The sequence below is a fragment of the Ictalurus furcatus genome, chromosome 10, assembly GCF_023375685.1.
Source record: "Ictalurus furcatus strain D&B chromosome 10, Billie_1.0, whole genome shotgun sequence".
NCBI classification, from domain to species: Eukaryota; Metazoa; Chordata; class Actinopteri; order Siluriformes; family Ictaluridae; genus Ictalurus; species Ictalurus furcatus.
The window spans coordinates 30,580,892-30,607,830 of NC_071264.1; the positions used below are offsets into that span (position 1 = coordinate 30,580,892).

Genomic DNA, 26,939 nt, shown 5'->3' on the forward strand with positions numbered 1-26,939 from the left:
AATTCTATAGCACATCACTTTTACTCTGTCATTGCAATAATTCTATAGCAAACGTCACTTTTACTCTGCCATTGCAATAATTCTATAGCACACGTCACTTTTACTCTGCCATTGCAATAATTCTATAGCAAACGTCACTTTTACTCTGCCATTGTAATAATTCTATAGCACACGTCACTTTTACTCTGTCATTGTAATAATTCTATAGCACGTCACTTTTACTCTGTCATTGTAATAATTCTATAGCACGTCATTTTTACTCTGTCACTGCAATAATTCTATAGCACGTCACTTTTACTCTGTCATTGTAATAATTCTATAACACACGTCACTTTTACTCTGTCATTGTAATAATTCTATAACACACGTCACTTTTACTCTGTCGTTGCAATAATTCTATAGCACGTCACTTTTACTCTGTCATTGCAATAATTCTATAACACGTCACTTTTACTCTGTCGTTGTAATAATTCTATAGCACGTCACTTTTACTCTGTCATTGCAATAATTCTATAGCACGTCACTTTTACTCTGATATTGCAATAATTCTATAGAACGTCACTTTTACTCTGTCATTGCAATAATTCTATAGCAAACGTCACTTTTACTCTGTCATTGCAATAATTCTATAGCACGTCACTTTTACTCTGTCAGTGCAATAGTTCTATAGCATGTCACTTTTACTCTGTCATTGTAATAATTCTATAGCACACGTCACTTTTACTCTGTCATTGCAATAATTCTATAGCACGTCACTTTTACTCTGTCATTGCAATAATTCTATAGCACGTCACTTTTACTCTGTCATTGCAATAATTCTATAGCACGTCACTTTTACTCTGTCAGTGCAATAGTTCTATAGCATGTCACTTTTACTCTGTCATTGCAATAATTCTATAGCACGTCACTTTTACTCTGTCATTGCAATAATTCTATAGCACGTCACTTTTACTCTGTCATTGCAATAATTCTATAGCACGTCACTTTTACTCTGTCATTGCAATAATTCTATAGCACGTCACTTTTATTCTGTCATTGTAATAATTCTATAACACACGTCACTTTTACTCTGTCACTGTAATAATTCTGTAGCACGTCACTTTTACTCTGTCAGTGCAATAATTCTGTAGCACACGTCACTTTTACTCTGTCATTGCAATAATTCTATAGCATGTCACTTTTACTCTGTCATTGTAATAATTCTATAGCACGTCACTTTTACTCTGTCATTGCAATAATTCTATAACACGTCACTTTTACTCTGTCGTTGTAATAATTCTATAGCACGTCACTTTTACTCTGTCATTGCAATAATTCTATAACACGTCACTTTTACTCTGTCATTGCAATAATTCTATAGCACACGTCACTTTTACTCTGCCACTGAGATAATTCTATAGCACGTCACTTTTATGTCACTGTCTCATTTAATATCACAGCAGCATCTTAACTTTAATCTCCAAATATGCGTAAGTTCATGTCATTAAGTGTTTGTGCTGTCAACATTTATATCTGAGCCTCGTCACAAGCATTTCAATGCCCAGTGTATCCAGTGTAACTGTACTAATGACAAACCGACGTCTCTTGAATCACTGACTAAAACAAAATGGCCGCCCAGTGTGTTGTGCGTCATGGCGGTGACCCACCACTGGGTGTCGCTGTGATTTTTCTCCTCTACAGTGTTTCCCCCCGCCCCCGCCCCCGCCCTCCCTCCCTCGCTTAGCGGACTGGGTTCGTATTAATGTAGTGATGACGCGACACTGAGGAAGTTTACCGGTGATGAAAGAGCACCTGCGGGCACCTGAAAAGACGTCTGCTCGAACTTCTAGCCGTAGGAAATAAACAAAGTAAGTGTCCGACAGTCTGTTTTCTTTGTTTTGGTGAGGGGGAGGGGTGGTGTTTTGTTGGATGTTTGACGTCATTAGCTCAGAGCTAACGAGCTAATCCGTTAAACTGATAAATGTATAGCTCGGCTACGGCTGGATTAACACTAGCGTACTAAGTAGTACACATAAACACGAGCAGCGCGCGGACTGATTTTCCTCCACGTGCTGTTTAGTAGAGAAGGACGGAAGTGTGCTAGTGTACATCTAGCATATGTTCTGTTTGTGAGGCAGTAGCAGCACTCAGGAGTTAAAGCGGTGTGTTAAACTGCTGTTAGCTGATGGAGAAGTCGATAATGAAACTGTGAAAGAAATTAAAAACAAGCCATAATAATAATAATAATAAGAAGAAGAAGAAATAAGGTTTATATTAATAAGGTTTGTATTTAGACGCGTAGCCGGTAACAGAAGCAGCTGTTACTGTTAATCATTAACCTTCGTTATGAAACACTGGGTCACTAACTAATGTTAATATTTCTTTACTTTATTTCCCAGATGTCATGGATTAAAGTTCTCACCGCTTGCCTTGTGCTCTCCAGCCTGCTGTTCAGCTCCCAGTCAGTGCCTATTAGTGTAGATAAAACTAAGGTCAGCGTGCCAGAAGAAAAGGTACAGGAACCGCCTCCAAGTGTGGTGAGTGTGGGGTTTCTAAAGCAAAAGGAATAAATAAGTACACGTTAAGTATCTTTGTCCGATACCAGTCACGGAACCAGAATTTGGACCCTGCGCTGGCTGATTTCCTGTCGTCCGGGCCTGGGAAGAAGTCACGCCGACACCATCGTTCAGTCAAAGCTTATTAGTTTAACGATACAGATCAACGATACGATACGATATATATCTAATATACACACATGGAAATACTGATAAAGAATGATAAATGTCCATTGGAACAGGTCACAGAACATCTGTTACGTAGGTTCGAGTGATATAAAAACTGTAAGACATCTAGTCTGCCAGATAAAAAGAGAAGAAGAGGAACCGGGGGCGAGGGGAGGTGAGGTTAGGTTAGTAGGAATTCTAAAAATAGCACATTGCACGAAGACAAAACTACAGACCTTCAGAATTGAGACGCGGACATCAAGCCTGATGCTTCTCAGTAAATCGGAACATTCTCACCTTCAGTCTGTTTCTGGTGCCGTATTATCGTTATGACCTCACACCGTGACCTCGTTATCGCAGCTACAGCGGTGTTTACCTGGAGAACGTGATCTCATTTCAGCGATTTTTTTTTTTTTGAGATATCGCATAAAGGAAACAGCATATGAGAATATAATCTCCAAAATGTGCATTAAAAAAAAAAAAAGTATTCGCTCGTTCAAGGACCGATTTATTATTATTCATTTTTTTTTTATTATTCGATAAGGAGACGTGCGCGTAAACTACGATGGAAACGCACTTACCGAGTAAATTCCTCGATGCGCATCAACAAATCGTGTGATTGGATAATTGCTCAGAAAAGTAAAAACGGCGGAGAGCGAGATGCGCCAGTTTCCACAAGGTTCCCCAGAAGTGTTCTCTTGAAGACGTGCGATGGAAACGGTGCTTTATTCGCAGATGTTTTATACGAATGCACGTAAGTTAATCTACAGGAACATGGCCGCTGTGTCCGCTAACACCGTGTCTCAGATCGCTTCTTAAAGTTACGGACCCCGTTTTAAACCACTTCTTTAAGTACCGTTGTTCTGGATTTTCTCGATTTAGTAAATATTCCAGAAGGTACGGTGAAGGTTTTTGAATTGAGACACGGATCATGACAGCAGTCACGATGACAGCAGGAACTTTTTACAGAAAAGCTTTAAAGAAACTGCATGGAATCTCTAAACATTACAGTTCGCTTCTGAAACCAGATGGACAGATCACCAGCTAGCACACCGAAGTGGAAATATATTTAAACAAATACGTGGATCCCTTTTCTGCAGGGTACTAAGAGAATCGAGCAAGGACGAGGGGGCGGGGCTAGAAACAGTCCGGGTTGTTGATTGGTTGAAAACAATTTTCTCTCCTTCAGAAACACCACTTTTGCGCTCGACTCAGTTGGAGGAAAGTACCGGCGGTGTTCCAGGTCTCAGTGTTCATGTTAAAACAATGATTTTTATGATCATTTTATAGGAAATGATTAATATCATATGATGTCATTCCAGTGTGACTTCTTTATCTAAAATTGTACGTAAATATTATTTGAGCTCGAGACAATTTGAGCTGCAGTATTTACACAGAGCTGGTGTTAGCACAGAGTAAATAGAAAGTGTTTACTCGGCTATGAATGTGTATTTAATGCTGTTAAAGAAATAACTCCCAAATAAAACGCTGGTGATGTTCAGGCCTAAATTCTCCTCTCTCTCTCTCTATTTTTTTTTTTTTTTTTTTTTTTACCCTTTACTTTTTAAGGACACTGGACTGCATTATGACCGCTATCTCAGGGAAGTTATTGATTTCCTCGAAAAAGACCAGCATTTTAGAGAAAAGCTGCACAACACGGACATGGAGGATATAAAGGTACAGTTATTTGATCCAGTTGTTCTGTAATAATCATAAATTATGTGTTATGAGTTCTAATATACATTCTGATCAATTTCACTCTTCCAGCAAGGAAAACTGGCTAAAGAGCTGGACTTCGTGAGCCACCACGTCAGGACTAAACTCGACGAGTTAAAAAGGCAAGAAGTGAGTCGCCTGAGGACGCTGATCCGAGCCAAGCAGGACATCGAAGGAGGGAACGGTACACAAACTGACCATTATCATACAGTTGATATTAAAATGTGGGGTTGTTCTTTCTTTCTTCCTTCCATTGTACAGTGTGATCAAAAACCTGGATAAAAATAATAAATTGTGTTATGTAGGGGGGAGCTGCATTCAGTGACAAAGTCGTAAATTGTCGTTTCTGACCTGAATTTATTTGGGGGGGGAAGAAACAAGCACGAAGGAACTCTTAGGAACTCGGGACGGTCTTCTCAACCCCTGAGTTCAGCAAGCGACATCAAAACTAAATGTCCACTCTCAGCGTCAGCAGTAAATGCAGCGTATATATATTACACAGTTGCATTCAGAATGATTCAACCCCCAGTGCAAATCAGTTTTATTGTGAAAATGTACAGACTTTCAGCTGTTTGTGATGAACAGATCAAACAAAAGCAATTGAAATAGTTCAATACAATGAACGCTTCAAGCGGTTTCCCCAAATTCAACCGAAAATGCGACTTATGATGACTTCTCCAGTTTCAAAATGATTCACCCCCCTGAATAGAACCCCTCACAACAGCACAGATGTCTGAAGCACACCTGATGCAAGTAATCAAGAGCTTCATTAGCTGCAGCAGACGTGCTTGAGCTGGAACACATCAAATATCTGAACTGGCTCGGGGCAGAAGATATATGAAAATCCTGGACGGGGCAGAAAAAGGAAGCTATCGATGGCTGCAAGCAGATTTCTGAGAAGGCAGGATGTGAAAAACCCTCGAGTGACTGCAAAAGACTTGCAGCAAGACCTGGTGTAACAGGCGCTGAGGTTTCAGTGAGCACAGTAAGGCGCGTACTAAACGCAGAAGGTTTCCATGCCAGAACTCCAAGACGTTCACCACTACTGACCCAAAAGCACAAGAAAAGTCGCTCAGAATCATATAAATAATCCACAGAAGTTTTGGGATTCTGTTCTGTGGAGTGATGAAACAAAACTGGAACTTTTCGGCACCATGGATCAGCGGTATGTCTGGAGGAAGAAGGATGAAGAAAGAACACTCTGTCCACAGTCGAGCATGGTGGTGGTTCGGTGATGCTCTGGGGCTGTTTGCATCCTCTGGCATTGGAAACCTGCAGCGTGTGGAAGGCGAGATGGATTCAGTGAAGTATCAGGAAATCCTAGGAGCAAACATCATGCCGTCTGTGAGGAAGCTGAAGCTTGGGCGTCACTGGACCTTCCAACAGGACAACGATCCCAAGCGTACCTCAAATTCCACCAAGGCTTGGTTGCAGAAGTCGTCCTGGAAGATTCTACAGATCCATCACAGTCACCTGACTTGAACCGCATAGAAAATCTCTGGTGGGATTTGAAGAAGGCGGTCGCAGCACGCAAACCCAAGAATATTACTGACCTGGAGGCCATTGCTCATGAGGAACGGGAGAAGATTCCTCAGGAACACTGCAGAAGATCTGCATCTCGTCTGCAGCAGGTCATAACAGCAAAAGGAGCTCTACTGAGTACTAAAGATGCTCGCCATGAAGGGGTTGAATCATTTTGAAACTGGAGGAATCATTATAAGTTGCATTTTCAGTTGAATTTGGGGAAAACACTTTAAGAATTCGTCGTGTTAACTATTTCAATTGCTTTTGTTTGATTTGTTCGTTGAAAACAGTCTGTGGGCATTTTCTCACTTTGTAGCGCGAACGCACAGAGGTCAGAAATTACATCGATCCACTGATTTGAATATTTTTATCCTGCGTGTTGTGCAGGTGTAGTCGTGGACCATCAGGCTTTACTGAAGCAGTTTGAGTATCTGAACCACATGAACCCACACACGTTTGAGGTGGAAGATCTGGACAGACTCATCAAATCCGTAAGTTCATCTTTTGTGCTGCTTTAACTCCAGTCTCCTGAGGTAAGTTTGTGCTTGAACACTTGAGTCCTGGGGTGCAGTCAGTGTTCCAGTTCATCCCAGAGGTGCTCAGTAGGGTTGAGGTCAGGGTTCTGTGCAGGACACCAGAGTTCTTCCAACCGTAACGCACCACGTCTTCATGGAGCTCGCTTTGTGCACATTGTGAAGGGAAATTGTAATGCTGCAGCATACCGAGACGTAAACTGGGAATAGTTTATGGAAGAACCTTTTTATATGGGTGGGAAGGTCAGGGGTGCACATACTTTTGGTCACGTAGCGTATTTTTGTCCAGGCCACGAAGGATTTGGAGAATTACGACAAAGAACGTCATGAGGAGTTCAAGAGGTACGAAATGATGAAGGAGCACGAGCGTCGCGAGCACCTGAAGACCCTGGACGAGGAGAGCAGGAAGAAAGAAGAGGAGCATTACGAAGAGATGAAGAAGAAGCACGCCGATCACCCGAAAATCAATCATCCTGTACGTTCCAGCACGGCTTCACCGTTTCTTTAAGCCAGCTCTAAGCTCCGTGTTTGAGATTTCCTCTTAGCGTGGCGCGTGTTTTGGTTTTTCAGGGCAGTCAGAATCAGCTGAAGGAGGTGTGGGAGGAGGCGGACGGTCTCGACCCCGACGATTTCGACCCCAAAACGTTCTTCAACCTGCACGGTAACCTTTTTTTTTTCGCCGAAACTACTCAAGCGGGATGACCTTTCATTTTAATTTATGATTTTTTAAAAAATCTCGACCTGTGCTTCTCGCGTATTCCAGATACCAACGGAGACGGCTTCTTCGACGAGCAGGAACTGGAGGCGTTGTTTACTAAAGAGGTACGCATCTGTGTATATAAAAAATACATTTATAAAACAATTTGTAATCAAATCTAATCTGGAAAGAAACAAACTCTCGCTTGCAGCTGGAGAAGATCTACGATCCTGCCAACGAGGAGGACGACATGGTGGAGATGGAGGAGGAGCGGTTACGCATGAGAGAGCACGTCATGAACGAGGTGAATTTCTACATCTTTTACTGTTCATGAATATGCAAATTAGGACACGCCCCCCAACCATCCTTTCTAGATTAATGGTATTCAAAGCGAAATCCTTGTGGTCGTAGAGGTCATCTCCGTTTGTGGTGCAGCATCATCCTAGAAGCTTCACCGTAATTGGCCCAAAGCTGTGATAACTCCGCCCACAAATCAGTGGACACTTTACAGTCATTTCTTCTTCTGAAACAGGTCGACATGGACAAGGACCGTCTGGTATCGTTAGGCGAGTTCTTGATCGCTACGAAGAAGAAGGAATTCCTGGAGCCGGACAGCTGGGAGGTGAGGGAGATGTTGCTGCGCTGTTGGGTCGTTAGGATCCCGGTATCCTCGAGTAGTAACGAAGCTTAATTCCTCTGTGGTGCGTGATTGATTGATTTTATTATAGACTCTTGAGCAGAACCAGGCGTACACCGAGGAGGAGATGCGCGATTTTGAGGAACATCTCACCAGGCAGGAGCAGGATCTGAACCAGAAAACGGCCGAACTGCAGAAGCAGCGAGACGAGCTGGAGAGACAGCAGGAGCAGCTCAACGCACAGAAGATAGAACTCCAACAAGTAGGAACAAAAATCAGAACTCCGTGTAGAACGTCTCACCGTTTCATTCGTCTCGTATTGTGGATTGAACTCCGACGCGTCTCGGCATAGCTACTAATCCAATTACGTTAATATGCAAATTAGCTCATTCAGGTTTTTAGCAGTTTTATAAATAACATGGCTGCCATCAGGAGGAGTTTTGGACAGACAGATGCATTTACATGTTTATCATTTTAAATGTTTTAATCAGTCCTGGGTGGAAACCATCTAATTAAAGATATACAGGTGGAGCTAGAAAAAAAAATTGAATATCGTGGAAAAGTTCACTTTTTTTTTTTTCCTGTAATTTCATTCAAAAAGCGAAACTTTTCTAGATCCGTTACACATAGTGAAATATTACGAGGCTTTTTTTGTTTGTTTGTTTTAATCGCGATGATGACAGCTCACGGAAATCAAAACTCCAGCATCTCAAATTATTCGAATAAAGAATTTATAATACAGAAATGTGGACCTTGTGAACAGTATGTTAATTTATGCGCTGATACTCGGTCAGGGTTTTAATCCTTGTGCAGCAATGACTGCATCAGTGCGGCGTGGCATGGAGGCGATCAGCCTGTGGCGCTGCTGAGGTGTTCTGGAGGTCCAGGTTGCTTTGATAGCGGTCTTCAGCTCGTCTGTATCGTCGGGTCTGGTGTCTCTCGTAGACTCTCTATGGGGTTCGGGTCAGGCGAGTCGGCTGGACAATCAAGCACGGTAACACCACGGTCAGTAAACCGGTTACTAGAAGTTTTGGCACTGTGGACAGGTGCCGAGTCCTGCTGGAAAAGGAAATCAGCGTCTTCCTAAAGCTCGTCAGCAGATGAAGCATGAAGTTCTCTAAAATCTCTCACAGTGGACCAACACCAGCAGATGACATGGCAACCCAAATCATCACTGACTGTGGAAACTTCACACTGGACTTCAAGCAGCTCGGATTCTGTTCCTCTCCACTCTTCCACCAGAACCTTGATTTCCAAATGAAATGCAGCATTTACTTTCATCTTCCCTGTGATTGTGTGTGTGTACTGACCCAGACTGAGAGATTAAAGCCGCAGGAAACCTTTGCATGTGTTTTAAGTTAATTCGCTGATTAGAGTCTTCTCAGGTCGACATTTCTGTATTAATCCTTTATTCTAATATTTTGAGATACTGGATTTTTGATTTCCGTGAGCCGTAATACTCGAGATTCAGACAACAAAAGGCTTGAAATATTTCACTTCATGTGTAAAGAATCTAGAATATATGGAAGTTCCACATAAATGATTTATATGAAAGCATTATTATTATTATTGAGCTGTTTTTTTGTTTTTTTTCCTTCACAGGCTGTAGAGCACATGGAGCGTCTAAAAAACCAGAAGGTCGAGGCTCCACCCGAAGTTCACGGTATGATTTAGCCCTCCATCTTTTATATTGATATAGATGGATATATTGGGGGGGAAATCCCACCCAATCCAACAGAGAGGGGAAACATCATCCATCCAAATATTTTCATAAATCGGTTGGGTTCTTCAGGCAGGTGAGAACATGCTGCTCACACCCTGGTCCGAGACGCCGCCGCCTCGGTCCTCTTCCAAGTCGGCTCCCAAGAGAAAATGATTCGACTCTGAATCAAATCGACTTGATGGCAGGAAGTGAATCAAACCTGTGTTTTTGGCTGCAGTATTATTTTTTTTTTTCTTCAAGTTACTAAACTGAGCTGCAGAAATGTCATGTGTTGTGGAGATTTGAGAAAATAAATGCTGGATGTGACAATGTTTAGATAATTATATTTAATTTAAATAAATTCTTCACAATCTAAAGAATCAATTTCCATTCAATGATTCAGACTCTGTACACAGACTGTGTCTGAAATCTTCCTAGTTTTCATTTCTCCTTTGATGGTGCATCAGATTACATGCTCTACTAGAGCATTATTTTTGTAGGAGCACCCTGATTATTATTATTATTATTGCAAACACAATTTGAGTGATCCTGAAGGTGGAAAGTAGAGGAAAATAAAAACGGCCCCAGTTTCATGCGCGAGTCATGATTTACTGATTCTTATTACAGTTGAAGGTAACGAAGTCCCAGAAGCCCCTAAAGACCATCAGCAGCCTCTAGCCGAACACCAGCCACTTCCTCCAGGACACCAGGAGGCTCCTGCAGCTCAGCAGGATTTGAGCCACAGTCAGTCTCTGTCTCAGGATTCCCACCCCAACATCATCCTCAACGTCCCACAACTACCGTAGATGAGAGACGGGTATTAGGAGCTGGACTGTGCAGATCACACACACACACACACACACACACCACTTCTCCAGGGTCTGGAGGTGACGCGTAAGCACCACTCACCTCCACGTACGTCCTCGCGTTTCTGCTGCTCTCAACAGGAGTTTATTCAATCAAACATACGACTCTCTTTTTAATTATTTTTTCCATTTTATTTGATAATGCTCCTCATGCTGGTTTGACTCGCCGTCAAGAGTTGTTTTGCACATTGTACAGGAAGCGATTACAGTAAGGGCACGACGTTCCATCTCAAATCGATTTTAATTGGGTTTGTTTTTTTTGTTTTTTTTTAAAGTTCACAACTAGGTCAATTTAATACAAACAAGGGCCAGATATTTCAATAAAGAACATTTTAGGATTTCCCTCTGCTTGGATGAACGATTATAAGACAAGGCTTTGTTTTGAATTAATTCCCAGGCTTAATGACCCAAAGGGTAATATTCTGTATTACAAACTTAAATTCCAGTTCTTGTTTACTCCGTCGCTGTATTAACGTGCCCGTTTTACCAGGTGCGTCGTTTTCTGCACAGAATAATAATAATAATAATAATAATAAAAGAAATGAACGTGTCATATATAATTTTGTGTGCTGTTCTTATTAAAGTGGCCGAATGCACCCAGGAATCTGGTTATACTGGTCATCATTGAGTAAAACACCAGCACTGTTAGTTAATCATGTGCTTATTTATTTTTCTCCAAAAGATCCACCACAGTCACCACAGCTCTACTGAAAGACGTTTAATTCTATGAAGCACTCATCAGGTGGTCGTTAGTACGGTGCAGATTAAAGAAACACACATATTACATTACAGTACAGATCATACTTCACATTCTTTTTTTTGGCTACGTTTGTGTATTATAGACGAACCGTCATCAAACCTGGTCCAATTTTAAACTCCGAAACAAATAAAAAGGCACAGACGTTCCTCCTTTACAGAATTAAGGCTATCGACAGCGTGCGATTGCATGACAAAGCTTTATAACATACAGCTTGAAGTTAGTTAGGAGTGGTATGGCTTGGGGGGGTGTGTGTGTGTGTGTGTGTGTGTGTGTACCCGAACACCTTGCTACACGGACTGATGGAGATGGAGAGTAGTCTGGTGAGCGGGTTGACGAGGAAGGTGTTTAGGATTAGCTAGTCTGGACAGCAGCCATGGTGCTCATCCCTCGGCCGGGTTTGTACAGTCCGCCTCGTCCTGCGACACACACAAAAAGAATTCCTACGTGATCACGTGGTCCGAGTTCACGTGGTCTTTCAAATCAAAAATCATGCATGTTGAGAATCTTTAAATGAATGGCATGCACAAGTTACATTTAAGTTTGAAAACAGGACTCACCTGGTTAAAGCAACTAAACACACGGGCATTTTAGCAAAACGGATGAAGGTTTAAAATCCGAGCTACGCGCGCGGTGGAAGAGAAATCCAAAAAAAAATTAAAACAAGCTAGAGCTCTACAGGGGTATTAAACGCGCTCTGGGGTTTTAAAAAAAAAAAAAAAGGTTTAGTGACTAATAAAGTCAGTACCTTTTTGATCCGTGTCTGGGATTATTTCAGTTCCTTTGGATTTTTAGCATGTTTTGTCAGAAGCAAAAGTTTATTGCTTTATTATTTTTTTTAAAAAAATCTGTTAGTTATGGTCCACAAAACAATTATAATTTAGACCAGGGGTTCTATCTTCCATCAGACCGTCTGTTTGACACCACTGTGGTCAGTTTCAGAGTATTTCCAGAAGCCGGATGGAAATAAAGAGTGGAATGTGGTGATGTTGGATTTTGGAAAAATAAACAAAACTTTACTTTTTAAACCCAGAACCAAAATCAGAACTAATAATAACAATAATAATAATAATAATAATAATAATAATTGGTAGCTCTGTTTTAACAGTGTCGGGGTTCCCCCCTCGAATATAGCAGGACGATAAACACAGCACAAAAAAGACAGGAAAGCAAAGCTGTGGAAGTCTCGGGACGGGACGCCTAAGCCAGACAAGTCGACTGCAGTCCTTTATAAAAAGAATTAATAATTTAAAAAAAATAAATTTTTAAGCAAAAGCCAGCACAATCGATCATCCCATTTCAGGCGGGTGTAAAGATTCCAGAGCACCAAAAAAGCCAAGGAGAAAAAGAAAAAAAGAAAAAAAAAAAAAGCAGCAGACAAAGCAGGTAATGCAACACGTCTTTATTGAAACATTCTCTCAAGGAGCAACATGAGCATACAAAGGCCAGGGCTGCGGGAAGTTCTTCTAAATGAAATGTGGAAGAGAGAGACTCAGGACGATGTTGGAGATTATTTCAAACAAAACCCACTGGTGAGAACCACGGGGATAGGGATGGGGGAGGAAAAAAAAATTAAAATTAAAAATAAAAAAATCACCCCTCATGTATTGGATTAACAGTGGTGGTTCATTTTTTTGCATTTTATTTTATACAAAAAATAAATTAATGAAAATCTTTAAACTTTTACATGAATATCTATTTCCTTTTTTTTTTTTTCTTTTTTTTTTTTAAACACAACCTCGCTGAAAAATCACAACACTGACCGTTTCAGCTCTGCACGTGTCTCTGTAAAATATCAAGGGCTACTTGATAAGCCAAAATAGAAACATACCACTGATGTCAAAGAAAGGGAGGGGGAGAGAGAGAGGTGGGTGGGTGGGGGGGTTTAAAAGGGAGAAAAAAAAAAAAAAAAAAAAAAAGAGGGGAAAAGGTTAAACCCATTCTCAGTAAATGAATGTTCGAGGTGGCTAAAGACGACTACGTCTTCTCAAAGCGTTTTAGGATCGCATCGCTTGGGCATTACCTCGAGAGCTACCTCGAGCTCCCTGGGCAGCTCCTCTCTTGAAGCTCTGCTGATATCCTTCCTGTTGGGAGAAGAAGGAAGTGAGAGGGGAGGGGACCGAGAAAGTGAGGAAAGTCAAGCTGAGGCGTTTACACAGACTAATTACACAGCTAAAGAGTTTCCAGATTCCAGCAATAACTCAAATCAACTTGGTTATAAAATCTGATTCAAGCAAAACTCGAGATCTACACGATCAGATTTCTTTAACGGTGCTTGGATTAATGACGTTTTCCAGAATTTTAAACCAAGCAGCTTTTAAGTAGTTACAATAGACACATGGAAATCCACGGGTTAGATGGTGTGTGGGGCGCGTACCCGCTGGTAGGTGCTGCTCGAGTAGTCCCGTGGAGTGCTGAACTGGGTTTGTCCATAACCAGTGTTGGGAGTGTTGGGAAAAGGAGCGCGATAGCCGTCATATCCACCTAGAACGCGCAACAGAACTTTTAATAAATAAAATCAGGTTTGTGATATTGAAGTTGCACAAGTGGTTTCTGTGGCTAGACCAAGCTAACAAACACAGGTCGCGAAATGTCCGAGCACAGTCGCTGCACATTAAGCCACGCCCACAAGAGTCCATAAAAGGTTAAACTGCTGAAAATGATGAACCAGTAAAGCCACTGCAGTGCTTCAACACACCAACTCCTTTTATAAGGTGCCATTACTTTTGTTCTGATTGAACGGCTAGGGTCTATTTGCCCTCGCTCCTTGAAGGCGTTAATATGAAACACCCGAGTATCTCAAAAGTAACTGAAATAAAAACTCGTCGACAATTATACGAATCGTTACACGCAAAAACTCAGGACAGAACTATTTCCCCCCACAACAAACAGTGAGTGTGAGAACAGAACGGACCTCTGAAGCCGTTGGATGGTCCGCGGTATCCGTTCATGGCCCCTCTGGCGTTCCGGGGACCTCCACGTGGCATGGCTCGGCTGCCGTAGAAAGACTGAGGCTGGCGCCCGAACCCCGCACCCTGACCCGACGGCTGCTGGCTCATCGACTGGTGGCCCCCAGAGGAAGGAATCCCTTGGTCTTGAGAGTGGAACGCTCCGACAACTGAAGAAAGTGCGAACACGAAAAGAAGTGGGGGAAGAAAAAGAAGAAGAAAAAAAAAAAAAAAAAAAAAAAAAAAAAAGTTAACACGAAAGCAAAGACTCTGGACTTGTTCTACGTCCTGATCTTACCATTACACAAGATTATTTACCTTTACTGATCTCACACTAATTAAGCACTTGGTGGTTGTGGTGTGTGTGTGTGTGTGGTGGGGGGGGTTGATTATGCGTACCTGACTGGAGAGGTTCCTGCTGAAGCTCCTGCTGCTCCACCGAGTGTGTAGGCTGGCTGCTGAAGCTCTGGGTGTAAGTGCTCTGATACTGACTCGACATCTTCTGAGACTCCAGCTCATTCGAGGGAGGAACTGGGGCGTTCAGATTAAACACCTGAGGACCAGATCAGACAAAAGAGCATTTAGAAGATCAAACCAGACCCTTGCTCGCACGCGCACTACGGACATCTACTACATCAAACATCTGAGAAATAATTTAGAAATGATTTTTATACATTACAAATAAATAATTCTTCAGTTAAATGCGTTCGTAAATAAACGAATCAGTAAAACTGACCCTCTGAGAGATGGGACTATTTATTTATTTAATAAATAAGGAACAACGTGTGGTTGTGTACAAAAATTCCCAATTCAATAATTCACCTAATCAAACAGGAAAGTCAAAATGATCAGATCCAGCATTTATTTTCATTGGACGCGATTCAACCGGATTACCGTGAGGCGTTCTTACCGCTTGCATGGACTGGAATGGTGCGGCGTTGACGTTGATGCCACTGTGCAGGGGTTTCGAGACGGACTGAAAGGCCTGGGGTTGAGACGACGGGGCGGGGGGCTGCTCCGACGACAGGGGCATGGACACCTGGAACACGGACAATGGAAAAAATCAACACGTGGACCGAGGGCAAACATCTCATCTCCACGGCTGCACGTGACGCATTGGACTAAATACCTGGAGAGGGTCGATGGGGTCGGGCTGAGGCCGAGGGTCTGTGCTGTGAGGAGGCTGGTAGAGCGGCGGCGTAGAGGCGTACGCTTCGGTGGGAGGGGTCACCATGGGAACCTAAACAGCAGGGAAAGCATTTTAAAGGCCAATCTGTAAGGAACGCTTTCCTTCCCCCTTCCTCCTCCAGGACCCGTTTACTTACTTGTGTGGGTTCTGGATGTACAGGAACTGTACTGTGTTGAGGGAGTCGGGTTTCTGTGTGAGCTGCACAAAAATCAAAAACAGCACTCTCATTTAGTCTCAAACACACAAGCGTGCACGGACCACTGACAAATGGCAGAAACAAAATGGCTGCCACATCACAGAATGACATCTTTTCTGATGCTAGCAGAGAAGGAAAAAAAATATAAATAAATAGATAGATAGATAGATAGATAGATAAAGTGTACGTTATCATTCCGAGCGTTTTATATAAACCTGGAAAACACGACTCCATTGTACCAGCTGCGTTTTGGAGCAAGTTTCCATCTTTACCTGGAGCGCAGACCATCTGTGCAGACTTCATAGGCTGAGCGGATACGATGGCGGGATCCAGAGACTGTCCGTCAAACTCCAGCATGGAGTCCTGCCAAAAAACATAAAAGGGAGAGAGAAAGAGATATAGAAAGCACATGGAGCAAAAATAAATTTGCCAGTTTATGACCATGTGCCGAGCTGCTGACCTGCATGAAGTTGTAGGTGCCCTGCATCTGTGCCATGAGGTCCTGCACGGCCTGCTTCCTGACCAGCGGGTCAGCCGAGGCGGGAGAGAGGACGGGGGCGAGCGAGTGGGCCTCCGAGCTCACCAGAGCCGGGCTCATCGAGGAAGGAGGCTGCTGAGGCTGAGGAGGCTGCTGCTGCTGCTGCTGGAGGGAGCTTACGATCTGTACAGACACAGATAAGTCAGTTAAACACTGACCAAAACATGTGACTAACACACTAAGGGTGTCTTCACACTCGGCCTGATCAGATCCTGTAGATATAACTGAGCTCCATCACTCCTCCGACACGTAATACAGCTCTCCAGCTAGTGGGTCTTCCTGATGCGTTCCACGTGTGTGTGGTTATAGTAGTATATGTGTAAGCCTACACTATAGATTTAAGGATCTCGAGCTCAACACTGATCAGATGTTTGTGTCGAAGCCTTTCGCTCGCAATTCTGCACCCCCCAACCCCTTCTTTGCTCTGAATATATACGATAACACGTTCCATCACCTCCCCTAACCTCCGCCACCCTTTCCCTGCCATGATGAAAGTTCAAAACAGGAAGTAACATAGGAACTGAAGTAAAAATTGGGATCTCTGGAACACTAGCGCTCACAAACGTACCGACAACTGAAGTGTGAAAACGAGCTAGCGTACAGACCGAGATCTCACCTCGGGGCTTACGGCCCATTCCCCTCCTTGCTCTTTTTCAGGACTGGTGTTATAAGTGGCTTCTGGAATGAACTTTCGGTTTACAAACTGCAACAAAAGGGAGAATGTTAGGCACCGAGAAGAAACAGAAAAAAAATCAATCAATCAAGTAAGTAACGCCGCTACCAACCTCTGTTGCTTCCACTTCAATGGGCTCCGTGAATTCTTGAGTGACCGACCCTTCTGTTAAACAAAAGCAGAACCGTAAGACACCAGCACCAGACCCGTTCATCATTACAGCCATACGTACGTGACGATTCATACCTGGCTCCGCCGGCTGCTCCTCACACTCCGCTGACTCGGCAGGGGCAGGAGCAGGTTGCTGCTGCTGCTGCGGCGGCGGCGGCTTCTGCTGCTGCTGCTGTTGTTGTTCCTCCTCCTCTTCCTCACACACACCGTTCTGGTGCGAAGTTTGCGTCTGGTCGAAGTAACCGCTGAGCAGTACCTTGTCCAAAGTCTCCTTAAGGGCCTTGTCTACAAAACAGAAACGGGTCATGAGCACTTATAATGAATGTTTTTAAAAATGAGTAAATAAGGTAGAGTCATTAGGGTTACTTGAAGTATTTTCCTATTCAAATAAGCCTCCCAGTTCTGCTTCAACATCTCCAGCCACACGATTAGTTACACACTTCCAACTCAGAATTTGGATCCATCAAAGATCTTCACACACACACACACACACACACACACACACACACACACACACACACACACACAGTGAAACCGGCATTTAAAACCAAATCTTTCCAGGAAAAAACGAGTCCACTTCAAGTGAAAATTCCATGACTGCTTTCCTAGATGGCCACAATACAACAGAATGAGCGACCTAACAAGTTTTCAGCACTTGCAACGGTATGTTATGGAACCACATTAGGCCATTTTTCCACTGCAGGAATGTTTCGCAACCAAACTTCGGCTTCTTTTCCACAACAAAAAGGGCCACACTTGCGTCCCTACAAACCCTTTCGGTTTCAGTTCTGATTAATTCCAACCTGCCGACAGCAACGAGGAATAACGCGTCGTCTTGATTTACAGTCGAAGCCGACACTTGTAAAAACGTTGGGCTTTGTTGTAGCTAGAGACGGACAGTTTTTAATATCGACACTGAATGAAAACATAGTAAAATATTACAGAACTTGACCGACTGTTCCATGAAAACTTACTGCACTTTTTAAAAATGAAATATAAACATTAATAATAATTTTTTTTTAAAAAACACTTCAAATAGCACGACAAAATGCGCACGTGATGGTTTTTATTTCGCCTCTAGAGGCCGCTCTCATACTGTATAATGACAGCGGACGCAACCCGGGAAAACCTACCAGCGTGGACTGCTGGAACTAGCGGTTATCTGCAACAATCAGTTATTGGTGCTGATTAATCAGCAAAACCGATCAACCTCTACATGTAGCCCCATTAGATTACGGAGGAGTCGGGTGTGTGACGTCACTGTGGGTACCCTAAAACCCCCCGGAAGTGACGTGACTTCATGACAGAGAAAAAGTCACTTCTATGAATAAAACCCAGGTGAAAAACAGCTTAGGTCACAGAGTGAACTGCTGAGGGAAAACTGCACGATCCAGTTTGTCCAAAACGTGAGAATGTTTTATATTAAGTGCTTCAAACAAACTGGTAATTGTATTAATGTGACTCCTCGTGTCAGACGCTGCGACAGATGTGTGTGCTGTTTTATGTGTTCCAGACGTGTTTTCTCCAGCGCAGAAGTGACTTGTTTACCTTTATATCCTCATCTGTAAATGTTAGAAATTCACGCTGTAATGGAGTAATAACATGTCACTGTATATAAATGTAAGAAGTGCCACAAATTTACAGAGTAAAGTAACATGGTACTGTGTTCAAATGAGTGAAAGCGTGTGTTATTACAGAACATTCAACCTCTTACCAGTTAACACTTAGTTTCTCATTTATTCTTTAGCATTTTTTTTAAACATAGTGATTTAACTTCTAAAAATTTTTTTCCAAAAGCTCATTAGGGTTAAAGTGTGGCTCGTTGTGTAAATGACCCTACCCAACCTTCAAGCCCACAGGCTTTAAGAGCGAGCCTTGGGCACGACGCCCAGCTGTGCTGAGTCAGGCCAATGAGTCGAGAACAGCTGGATCTCACCAGAGCTGAGCAGCGCCCCATTTCTTTACAGTCTTTACATAATGATCATCATGCATTTTCCTCCGTACTTAAAAGGGACAGTTTGAGGACTTACACGTGGTTCCTGCCACAGCTTTGTCTCTTCCTTCCAGCAACTCCCACAAATGCACGGACGCCTCCTCGAACTGATCAGTCAGCCTGGAAGAGTGAAAGGAGCAGATAGATCAACCAACCAACCCGAGTGTGTTAATTTACTTCGGCGATGTGGAACGACGTCCAAACGCACGTTTTATCCAGGTTTTGCTTTGAATATTTCTGGGGCGCCAGACATTCAGTAAAAAAGGAAATAACATATGAAAATACAGTAATATATTTAATGTCCAGATTAGGTTTGAATTTAATAACTAGTTTATAAATTAATGGCTTTGTATTAGTATTTAACTATAGAAAGATGGGGTGAATTCGGTAAATAATCAGAAGCATCAGCTACAGTTATTTATTTATTTTATTGGTGGAATTTTAGCACTGAACGCTGTAACGAAGAGGAAACGCATCGTGCCTGATGTTGGGGTCCCTCTCAGGGCCGACCAGCTTGTAGAAGTCGTCGAGTCCCGTAAGCTCGGCTTCGGTGAGCAGAGGCCCGTCGGTCCCCCGTTCCACCTGCCTCAGCTCCTGCCTCACGCTCTCCTCGCCGAGCTGGTCCAGAACGTACTGAACCTCCAGCACAGCCTTCAGGCGCCGCTGCTCAGCCTCATCGCGCTTCAGCTGCTCCCGCCGCGCCGTCTTCTTCACCGCCTTCTGGATCTGAACGGAGAAGAAAAAGTGCAGGGGGAAAAAAAAAGGGTTAGGCACGGAGAGGCTTGTGTGGCAAAATACGATCGATGAAGACAGAAACTACACGGAACCTCGACGTTTAAAGACGAGAAGCTCTTCAGAAGCTCCCGGGCAAACTCCAAGTTGTGTGCCACCTCCTGAGCTTTGGACAAAGCGTCCTAAAATAAATATATGAAACCAGAAATCAATATGCAAGGCTTTAATACAGACATTATGCTGAGAGAAAAGTTATAAACATTGCTGGTTTTTTTGGGGTGTTTTTAATCGGCGCCACACTCTGGCACGTTATTTAAATCAGTGCTGCGATTCGAATAAAACTTATAACTTGGACATTTCACTGCTATCTGTCCAACATTAGACCTGTTATACGAGTCTGATCTCTCACACACACGAAGCCCAAACACATGCTAGCTCCAGGCCAAAATCCTTTCAACCCTGCAGTGCTGACCAGATCAGACCCATCAGGCAGGAAATGCTCATTGACATTTCCCAACAAAGCATCACGCACTACCGGCGAAACGTGGTAACGCTGCCAATTCGATTATGGGCGTGGCCTGTGCAGAGGCTTTTAATCCTGACCAGAATGATCATCTCATTCTAAATAGGAGCAGGCAAGAAGGTAAAAACTAATAAATAAATAAATAAATTATATTCCCCACACGGTCACTCCGAGTAGCGATGAAAGTAGGGAGCGCATTATTTTTGTACAACATATCTTTGAACCTTGGTTTATATTAATCTGCTCTTTATCGTTTCTATAGTAACAGCTCATATGCAGGGATACGGACCACAATGTAAAAGTAACAAAAAAATTAAAAATTAAAAATTTAATATGATGTTAAAGTTGATGTTTAACAAAGTAAGACGCATCATCGCGGATGGCGAGAGACTCAGACGTGGATTATCCCGATTATAGCAGGGTTATTGATGTTTGCGCTGATGTTTGAGGTTAAGTAAATAATGAACAAAGCTTAAACTAAAACACAAGGATACAAACCAGCTGATCCTGATTTAGCCGCTCTCCTTTGCTCTTCCGTGTCTTGTAGTCTTCCAGCTTGGACTTAAAAGAAAAGGAAAAAAAAAAAAAGGAGAGAAATAGATTAATTAGCGCTCGCATTGGTCACTAAACATCACAACTCATCACCGACCGTGTGGCATATTTAAAGTACACTGTGATCTCATCTATGCTTTCTAATCGTTAAAATTACTCGTAAAGTGTTTGTTACAGACGACCTCTCTTACAGCATCTTTTACATTTTATATACGGAGGAAGGGGGCGGGGCTTCCAGTTAAATACCGGGTGCCGTTTTTGGTTGTTTTGTTTTCTTCGTCTCATCACACCCCCATTTCCTCACAGCCGCTCTCATTCTCTCTGTCCTTCAAGTCACAACGCCAACCGTTACGCTCCTGTTGTACGCGATACATCTAAAAGTACGTGCACCCATGACCATCACGCCTATATGATTTTATCGAGCATCTCGTTCCAGATTCATTCCCCCTATGCTGGTATAACATGGTGAGGATTTGTGTTCGTTCAGCTCCATTAGCGCGTCAGCGAGGTCGAGGTCTGGCGCTGGTGTTCGGACGTCGGGGAACGCCCCAGATCATCCCAAAGGTGTTCAGTGGGGTTGAGGTCAAGGGTGTGTGCAGGACACTAGAGTTCTCCGACCTTCTTCCAATCTATGCACACTACGTCTTCATGGAGCTCGCACTCTTCGTGCGCTTTGCGTCTTTCGTAAAAAGACGTTCTGTACGATCGTGTGCATCTAACTTTACAGGAAGAGTGTGTGGAAGAACCTCATACGGGTGTGAAGGTCAGGTGACCGCATACTTCCAGCGGTATAACGTATTTAACGTCCGACAACCAGAAGGACAGATACCTTTCTCTTCTCCATGTTGCGGACCTTCTTCTCGATGATGTTCAGCACTTGCTTCAGGGCCTCGGTAGGAGCCGAGACAGGAGCAGAGCCCAGCTCTGGACTGGAGGACTGAACAGCATAGTCACCAGTGGTTGCAGATGGCATCTGTGGAGAGAGAGCGAGAGAGACACAAAACATTATACCATATATATATATAAATAAATGATACAGAAATAAAGTGGAGTAGATTCGAAACTAGATAATAGTCCTCCCTCTCACCATGGTTTGTTGTATTGTTAAAATATTTAATTTGAGCTATATCAACGCATCGAACAGTGTATTTATTTATTAATTTATTCCACACAGCTATGGAGGAATGCTGTTGGAAATGGGTCAATGAAATGGACGAAAATGCTAACGCTAAAGCTCAGACACACTGGCCGGATCCTGCAGGGTGTCGGCCGGCCGATCTCCTCATTACACCGCGCTACCGCCCCGCTCCAGTTCCTTCACAACATCAACTAATCCGTTTTAATTATTAAAACGTTTCTTCGGCGTCTTGGATCTGCCATGAACCCCCTCCCTCCTTCCTTCTTCCTCGTCCTCGCTCCATCCTTTCTTCTCGGGTCGGTTGCTAAAACCATTGCTAGCTAGCATTAGCTCTAACCATCAAAGCCTACACAATTAGCGTGAGCTGGTCTGATCATGCTAATCACCTCGGCGGATGTATCGAATCGAATATGTTTCGGATGGGAATAAAACTCGGACGGTAAAATATTACATGCTGAGACAGAACGAAGTTTCATTTCATCAGTCGCGGTTGAGCTAGCTCGTGCTAACACCGGACTACGTTAGCTATACTAAACTGTGTTATGTTGTGCTATGCTAAATGCTAAATGCTAAGCTAGACGGCATGAACTCGACGTCGGCTCGAGCGGACTCGGCAAATTTATCGTTTATTCATCCTCCAGCATTATTCTTACCTTTACTTTCAATATCGAAAGAGATGTCAAACCTCTCTGTGTGTTTGAACGTTTATTTTTTCGAATGTTGCTTGTTTTTTTTGTTTTTTTGTTTTTTATGGACAGTAGCTAAGCTAAACACGTTCCAGACCGTCGGCCTGCCCGGCAACTACAAAAATCGCATCTACCCGAGTGAAGGATTTATATGGCTGAATAAGGACCCCGTGTGGGCTGACCTGGCTGCGCCTGACTTTATTTAATTACAGAAATATGTTTTTAAAATAAATACTTCCCGACCAAGACGTGTTCGTTTTGCTTGGTGTTTCTTTTTTATTTATGATTTGATTTATTGGAACATACCAAGCAACAGCGAAGTTTAAAATAATGGAACAGGTGTTGAATTGAGGAAACGAACAGGCATTGGATTGAACACTTCTATAGAGATAACGTTTCCATCAAGATCCGATTACATTATAACATGGGCAGAGAGGAGAAACACCTAGCATTTATATTTATATTTATATTTATATACACAGTAAGCTGCTAATAATGAAACTCAGTGCTGCAGCATTGTTTCATTTACCAACCCACTTTCCCTATAAGCTCTTTCCATTTCCCTTTCAGCCATCATTCTTTCCTTTTCACTGAACATGACATTATTCCCCTCTAACAGCTGCAGCGTTACAGACATCATCATTTACCATTTAATAAAACCACTGTAACCACAGGTAGAGGTAGCCAAGACCCACCTGATACAGCTAGCAAGAGTGTTTGTGTAACTTTCTTCTTTCTTTCTGTCTTTCTCGCCTTGTCATTATAAGCAGCTTTCTTTCTTTCTTTCTTTCTTTCTTTCCTTCTTTCTTCCTTCCTTCCTTCCTTCAATTTATCTGTATTTGTAGTGTTTATCTATTTATTTTAATTCTCAAATTATCTTTATAATTTTTTCTCTTTTTCTCTTACCTTAGTCTTTCTTTCATTCTTTCTTACTTTTTCTTTCATTCTCTGATTAATTTTATTTTTAGAGTTTAATTTTTATTCTCAGATTATATTAATAATTTTTATTAGTGCTTTTTAATTTCTAATTAGTGCTTTCTTTCTTCATTTCTTTCTGTGTCTGGTTCTCTCACCTTAGTCTTTCTTTCTTTCTTTTTTTCTTTCTTTCTTTCTTTTTTTCTTTCTTTCTTTCTTTCTTTCTTTCTTTCTGTAGATCTTCATTATTTGTGTTTTCTTTCTTTCGATAGTTCTTTCTCATATTATCTTTATATTAAATGTTTATTTATTTATTTATTATCAGATTATCCTTTTTTATTAGTGCTTAATTTATTTAGAAAAAGAATTTAATTTTTTATATATATATATTTTTGTTGCTGCTTTTTTTCTTAATTTCTTTCTTTGTTTGTTTCTCTCAGCTTAGTCTTTTTTCTTTCTTTCTCTGATTATTTTTATTTTTAGTGTTTATTTATTTTTTATTCTCAGATTATATTTATAATTTTTATTAGTGCTTTTTAATTTATTATATGATTTTTTTATTAGTGCTTTCGTAATTTTTTTCTGTCTCTTTCACTCACCTTAGTCTTACTTTCTTTCTCTCTCTCTCTCTCTCTCTCTCTCTCTCTCTCTCTCTCTCTCGTCCTAAGACATGTAGTCTCACTTTCCTCCAGCAGAGGGCAGTAGAGGACTGTCCCTCCTGCAGCAGTGTTAAACAGTGTTTTATTATTCACTGTGTTGAGGATAAAATCATAATATTTGTCTCATTTCGGTTTTCATGAGCTTTTATGTGATAATAAAATGTTAGCATCAGTTTCTAAACCCGTGTGTAATTATAAAATATCATCTTTCTGAAGCCGCAGCAGTTTACGTTCCTCAGAACCACCAGAGGAACATCAGAGTGGATCAATTCTAGCTGTTTTATTGAAATGTTTATATTCATCACGGCTCTGTGGCTGTTATATAAAATCTCAGAAGGATGATTTGTATGAGATGTTGGTGTATCTGTTTCATGGTTCGGTGGGGCGGTTGGCCCCCAGACTCACTCAGTCCTGCATTTAAAGTTCCTCAGTGTCACCGCAGAACTCAGAAGAGCGAGAGCACGTCTGGGTGATGAGTCTGGAGCTTATTCACTCTGACATGGAGGAGAGATCGCTTCACTTTCTCAGCCACTAAACACGTTTGGAGAAATGACAAGCAGCAGAGACGCTGCCAATCCCTCGCTCTGTACAGAGGAACATGTACGGCTCTTTAAAGGGATGGAAATGATCATTATTATCAGCAGACGGGTGAACAAATGAAAATGACATCTGTATTAGACTTTATTTACAAAACAGATTTTCATGTTAATGTCATGTCATTTAATTTATCAATAAAGTACAGTTGCAGTCAAAATCATTCATCTGCCCATCGCAAATCAGGTTTACTGTCACAATTTACACACTTTCAGCTGTTTGCAGTGATTTTCTGCCCCGAGCCAGTTCAGGTGTTTCATGTGTTCCAGCTCAAGCACCCCTGCTGCAGCTAATGAAGCGCTTGATCAGTTTATATCAGGTGTGCTTCAGACAACACCTGTTCCGCATAGTTGTGCTGTTGTGAGGGATTCTATTCAGGGGGGTAAATAATTATGAAACTGGAGAAGTCATTATAAGTTGTAATTTCGGTTGAATTTGGGGAAACCGCTTGAAGCGTTCGTCGTGTCGAACTATTTCACTCGCTTTTGTTTGATTTGTTCATCGCAAACAGCTGAAAATCTGTACATTTTCACAATAAACCTGATTTGTGATGGGGGGGGGGGTGAATAATTTTGATTGCGACTGTATAAACCAAATTCTTTCCTTCTTTCTTTCTTTCTTTGTTATTTCTTTCTTTCTTTCTTTCCTTCTACCTTCTTTTCTTTCTTTTTCTTTTTTCTTTCTACCTTCTGTTCTTTCTTTCTTTCTTTCCTTCTTTCTTTCCTTCTACCTTCTGTTCTTTCTTCCTTCCTTTCTTTCTTTCTTTCTTTCCTTCTACCTTCTGTTCTTTTTTTCTTTCTTTCTTTCTTTCTTTCTTTCCTTCTACCTTCTGTTCTTTCTTTCTTTCTTTCCTTCTTTCTTTCCTTCTACCTTCTGTTCTTTCTTTCTTTCTTTCTTTTTTCTTTCTACCTTTTGTTCTTTCTTTCTTTCTTTCTTTCTTTTTCTTTCTACCTTTTGTTCTTTCTTTCTTTATTTCTTTCTTTCTTAACTTCTACCTTCTGTTCTTTCTTTCTTTCTTTCTTTCTTTCTTTCCTTCTGTTCCTTCCTTCCTTTCTTACTTTCTTTCCTTCTGTTCTTCAGAAGGAACGATATCGTGTTGTGGTGTTGGAGCTCGGAGCGTGTCGCTGCCAGGAGAAGTGTGTGGTGGTGGAGATGCATCAAAAAAAGAAAAAAGAAAAATGTCAACAAAAATAAATGAATAAAAACACTCACAACAAGGTATAAATGTGAAACGTGTACATTTATATGCGAATCATGTGATTATTGACACATCAACTTCATGTTACTTCTGTAAAGGAAATCACATGCCCTGGGCTTTTCAGTGGGGGTTCCATATGTTCTCCTGAGGGTTCCACCCGTTCTCCTGTGGGTTCCTCATGTTCTGTAGGTTCCACATGTTCTTCTGTTTGTTCCACATGTTCTCAAGTGAGTTCCATATGTTCTGTGGGCTCCACATGTTCTCCTGTGGGCTCCACATGTTCTGTGGGCTCCACATGTTCTCCTGTGGGTTCCACATGTTCTGTGGGCTCCACATGTTCTCCTGTGGGCTCCACATGTTCTGTGGGCTCCACATGTTCTCCTGTGGGCTCCACATGTTCTGTGGGCTCCACATGTTCTCCTGTGGGTTCCACATGTTCTCCTGTGGGCTCCACATTTTCTCCTGTGAGTTCTATGTGTTCTCCTGCATTCTCCTGATTTGTGAGCCATCATCGAGACTCAGATCAGCTTCATCAACTTTGCTTTTCTTTCTTGCTTTCCCCCCCCCCCCCCCCCCCCCCCCGCCCCTTTCCACTCTTTCACCGGGACAAACATTCCCTCTCTCTCATGTGGTGGAGATTTTTTCTCTGTACAAACGCTAACCATTTGTTTGTCTGTTAGCGCCGTCTCTCCCACTCCTCCTGATTACCACAGATTTCAGCCTTTTGTTTTTTGGGAGACCTCACACGCAAACCAAAAACACAGCAGCCATGGATGCAATTATCCTTCAGAGCAGCATTCCAGGATGGATTGGAACAGGGCTCTTCTGCCGGCTGGCATGCGGAGAGGGGAGGGGAGGGGAGGAGAGGGGAGGGGAGGGGAGGAGAGGAGAGGAGAGGGGAGGGGAGAAAAGGAGAGGAGAGGGGAGGGGAGGAGAGGGGAGAAGAGGAGAGGGGGGAGAGGAGAGGGGGGAGGAGAGGAGAGGAGAGGGGAGGAGAGGAGAGGGGGGAGGAGAGGAGAGGAGAGGGGAGGGGAGGGGAGGAGAGGGGGGGAGGAGAGGAGAGGAGAGGGGAGGGGAGGGGAGGAGAGGGGAGGGGCGGG

At 42.4% G+C, this 26,939-nt stretch overlaps 2 protein-coding genes across 2 annotated transcripts; one reads left to right on the forward strand and one right to left on the reverse strand.

Annotated features, from left to right (window-relative positions):
- Positions 1-1,708: 1,708 nt before the first annotated feature.
- On the forward strand, positions 1,709-10,898 carry nucb2a (nucleobindin 2a). The gene is made up of 13 exons (XM_053634105.1): positions 1,709-1,847; positions 2,379-2,516; positions 4,272-4,379; positions 4,470-4,602; positions 6,330-6,433; positions 6,765-6,950; positions 7,046-7,136; positions 7,239-7,297; positions 7,384-7,476; positions 7,705-7,794; positions 7,901-8,071; positions 9,412-9,472; positions 10,139-10,898. The coding sequence occupies exons 2-13, from the start codon at positions 2,379-2,381 to the stop codon at positions 10,315-10,317; spliced, it is 1,413 nt and encodes a 470-aa protein (XP_053490080.1). The 5' UTR covers positions 1,709-1,847; the 3' UTR covers positions 10,318-10,898.
- A 122-nt stretch (positions 10,899-11,020) lies between these two features.
- caprin1a (cell cycle associated protein 1a) lies at positions 11,021-22,595 on the reverse strand. Its single transcript, XM_053634103.1, has 19 exons — positions 22,441-22,595; positions 21,479-21,622; positions 20,596-20,658; positions 19,670-19,756; positions 19,324-19,568; positions 18,880-18,962; positions 16,925-17,134; positions 16,791-16,843; positions 16,622-16,708; positions 15,928-16,128; positions 15,740-15,830; positions 15,408-15,469; positions 15,212-15,322; positions 14,993-15,121; positions 14,482-14,635; positions 14,049-14,252; positions 13,512-13,618; positions 13,158-13,218; positions 11,021-11,553 (listed from the first exon to the last, which is right to left on the reverse strand). Exons 2-19 carry the CDS (start codon positions 21,620-21,622, stop codon positions 11,489-11,491), a joined length of 2,157 nt encoding a protein of 718 aa, XP_053490078.1. The 5' UTR covers positions 22,441-22,595; the 3' UTR covers positions 11,021-11,488.
- Between the last annotated feature and the right edge of the window lie 4,344 nt (positions 22,596-26,939).

Bases quoted from the DNA above. Each gene is read 5' to 3' on its own strand.
- nucb2a (XM_053634105.1), top strand. From the start codon at position 2,379: ATGTCATGGATTAAAGTTCTCACCGCTTGCCTTGTGCTCTCCAGCCTG. The intron at 6,434-6,764 runs GTAAGTTCATCT...ATTTTTGTCCAG, and splicing joins TGGACAGACTCATCAAATCC to GCCACGAAGGATTTGGAGAA. The intron at 8,072-9,411 runs GTAGGAACAAAA...TTTCCTTCACAG, and splicing joins AGAAGATAGAACTCCAACAA to GCTGTAGAGCACATGGAGCG.
- caprin1a (XM_053634103.1), bottom strand. From the start codon at position 21,622: ATGCCATCTGCAACCACTGGTGACTATGCTGTTCAGTCCTCCAGTCCA. The intron at 15,323-15,407 runs GTAAGTAAACGG...CCTGCTGTTTAG, and splicing joins TACATCCAGAACCCACACAA to GTTCCCATGGTGACCCCTCC. The intron at 14,636-14,992 runs GTAAGAACGCCT...TCTGGTCCTCAG, and splicing joins CATTCCAGTCCATGCAAGCG to GTGTTTAATCTGAACGCCCC.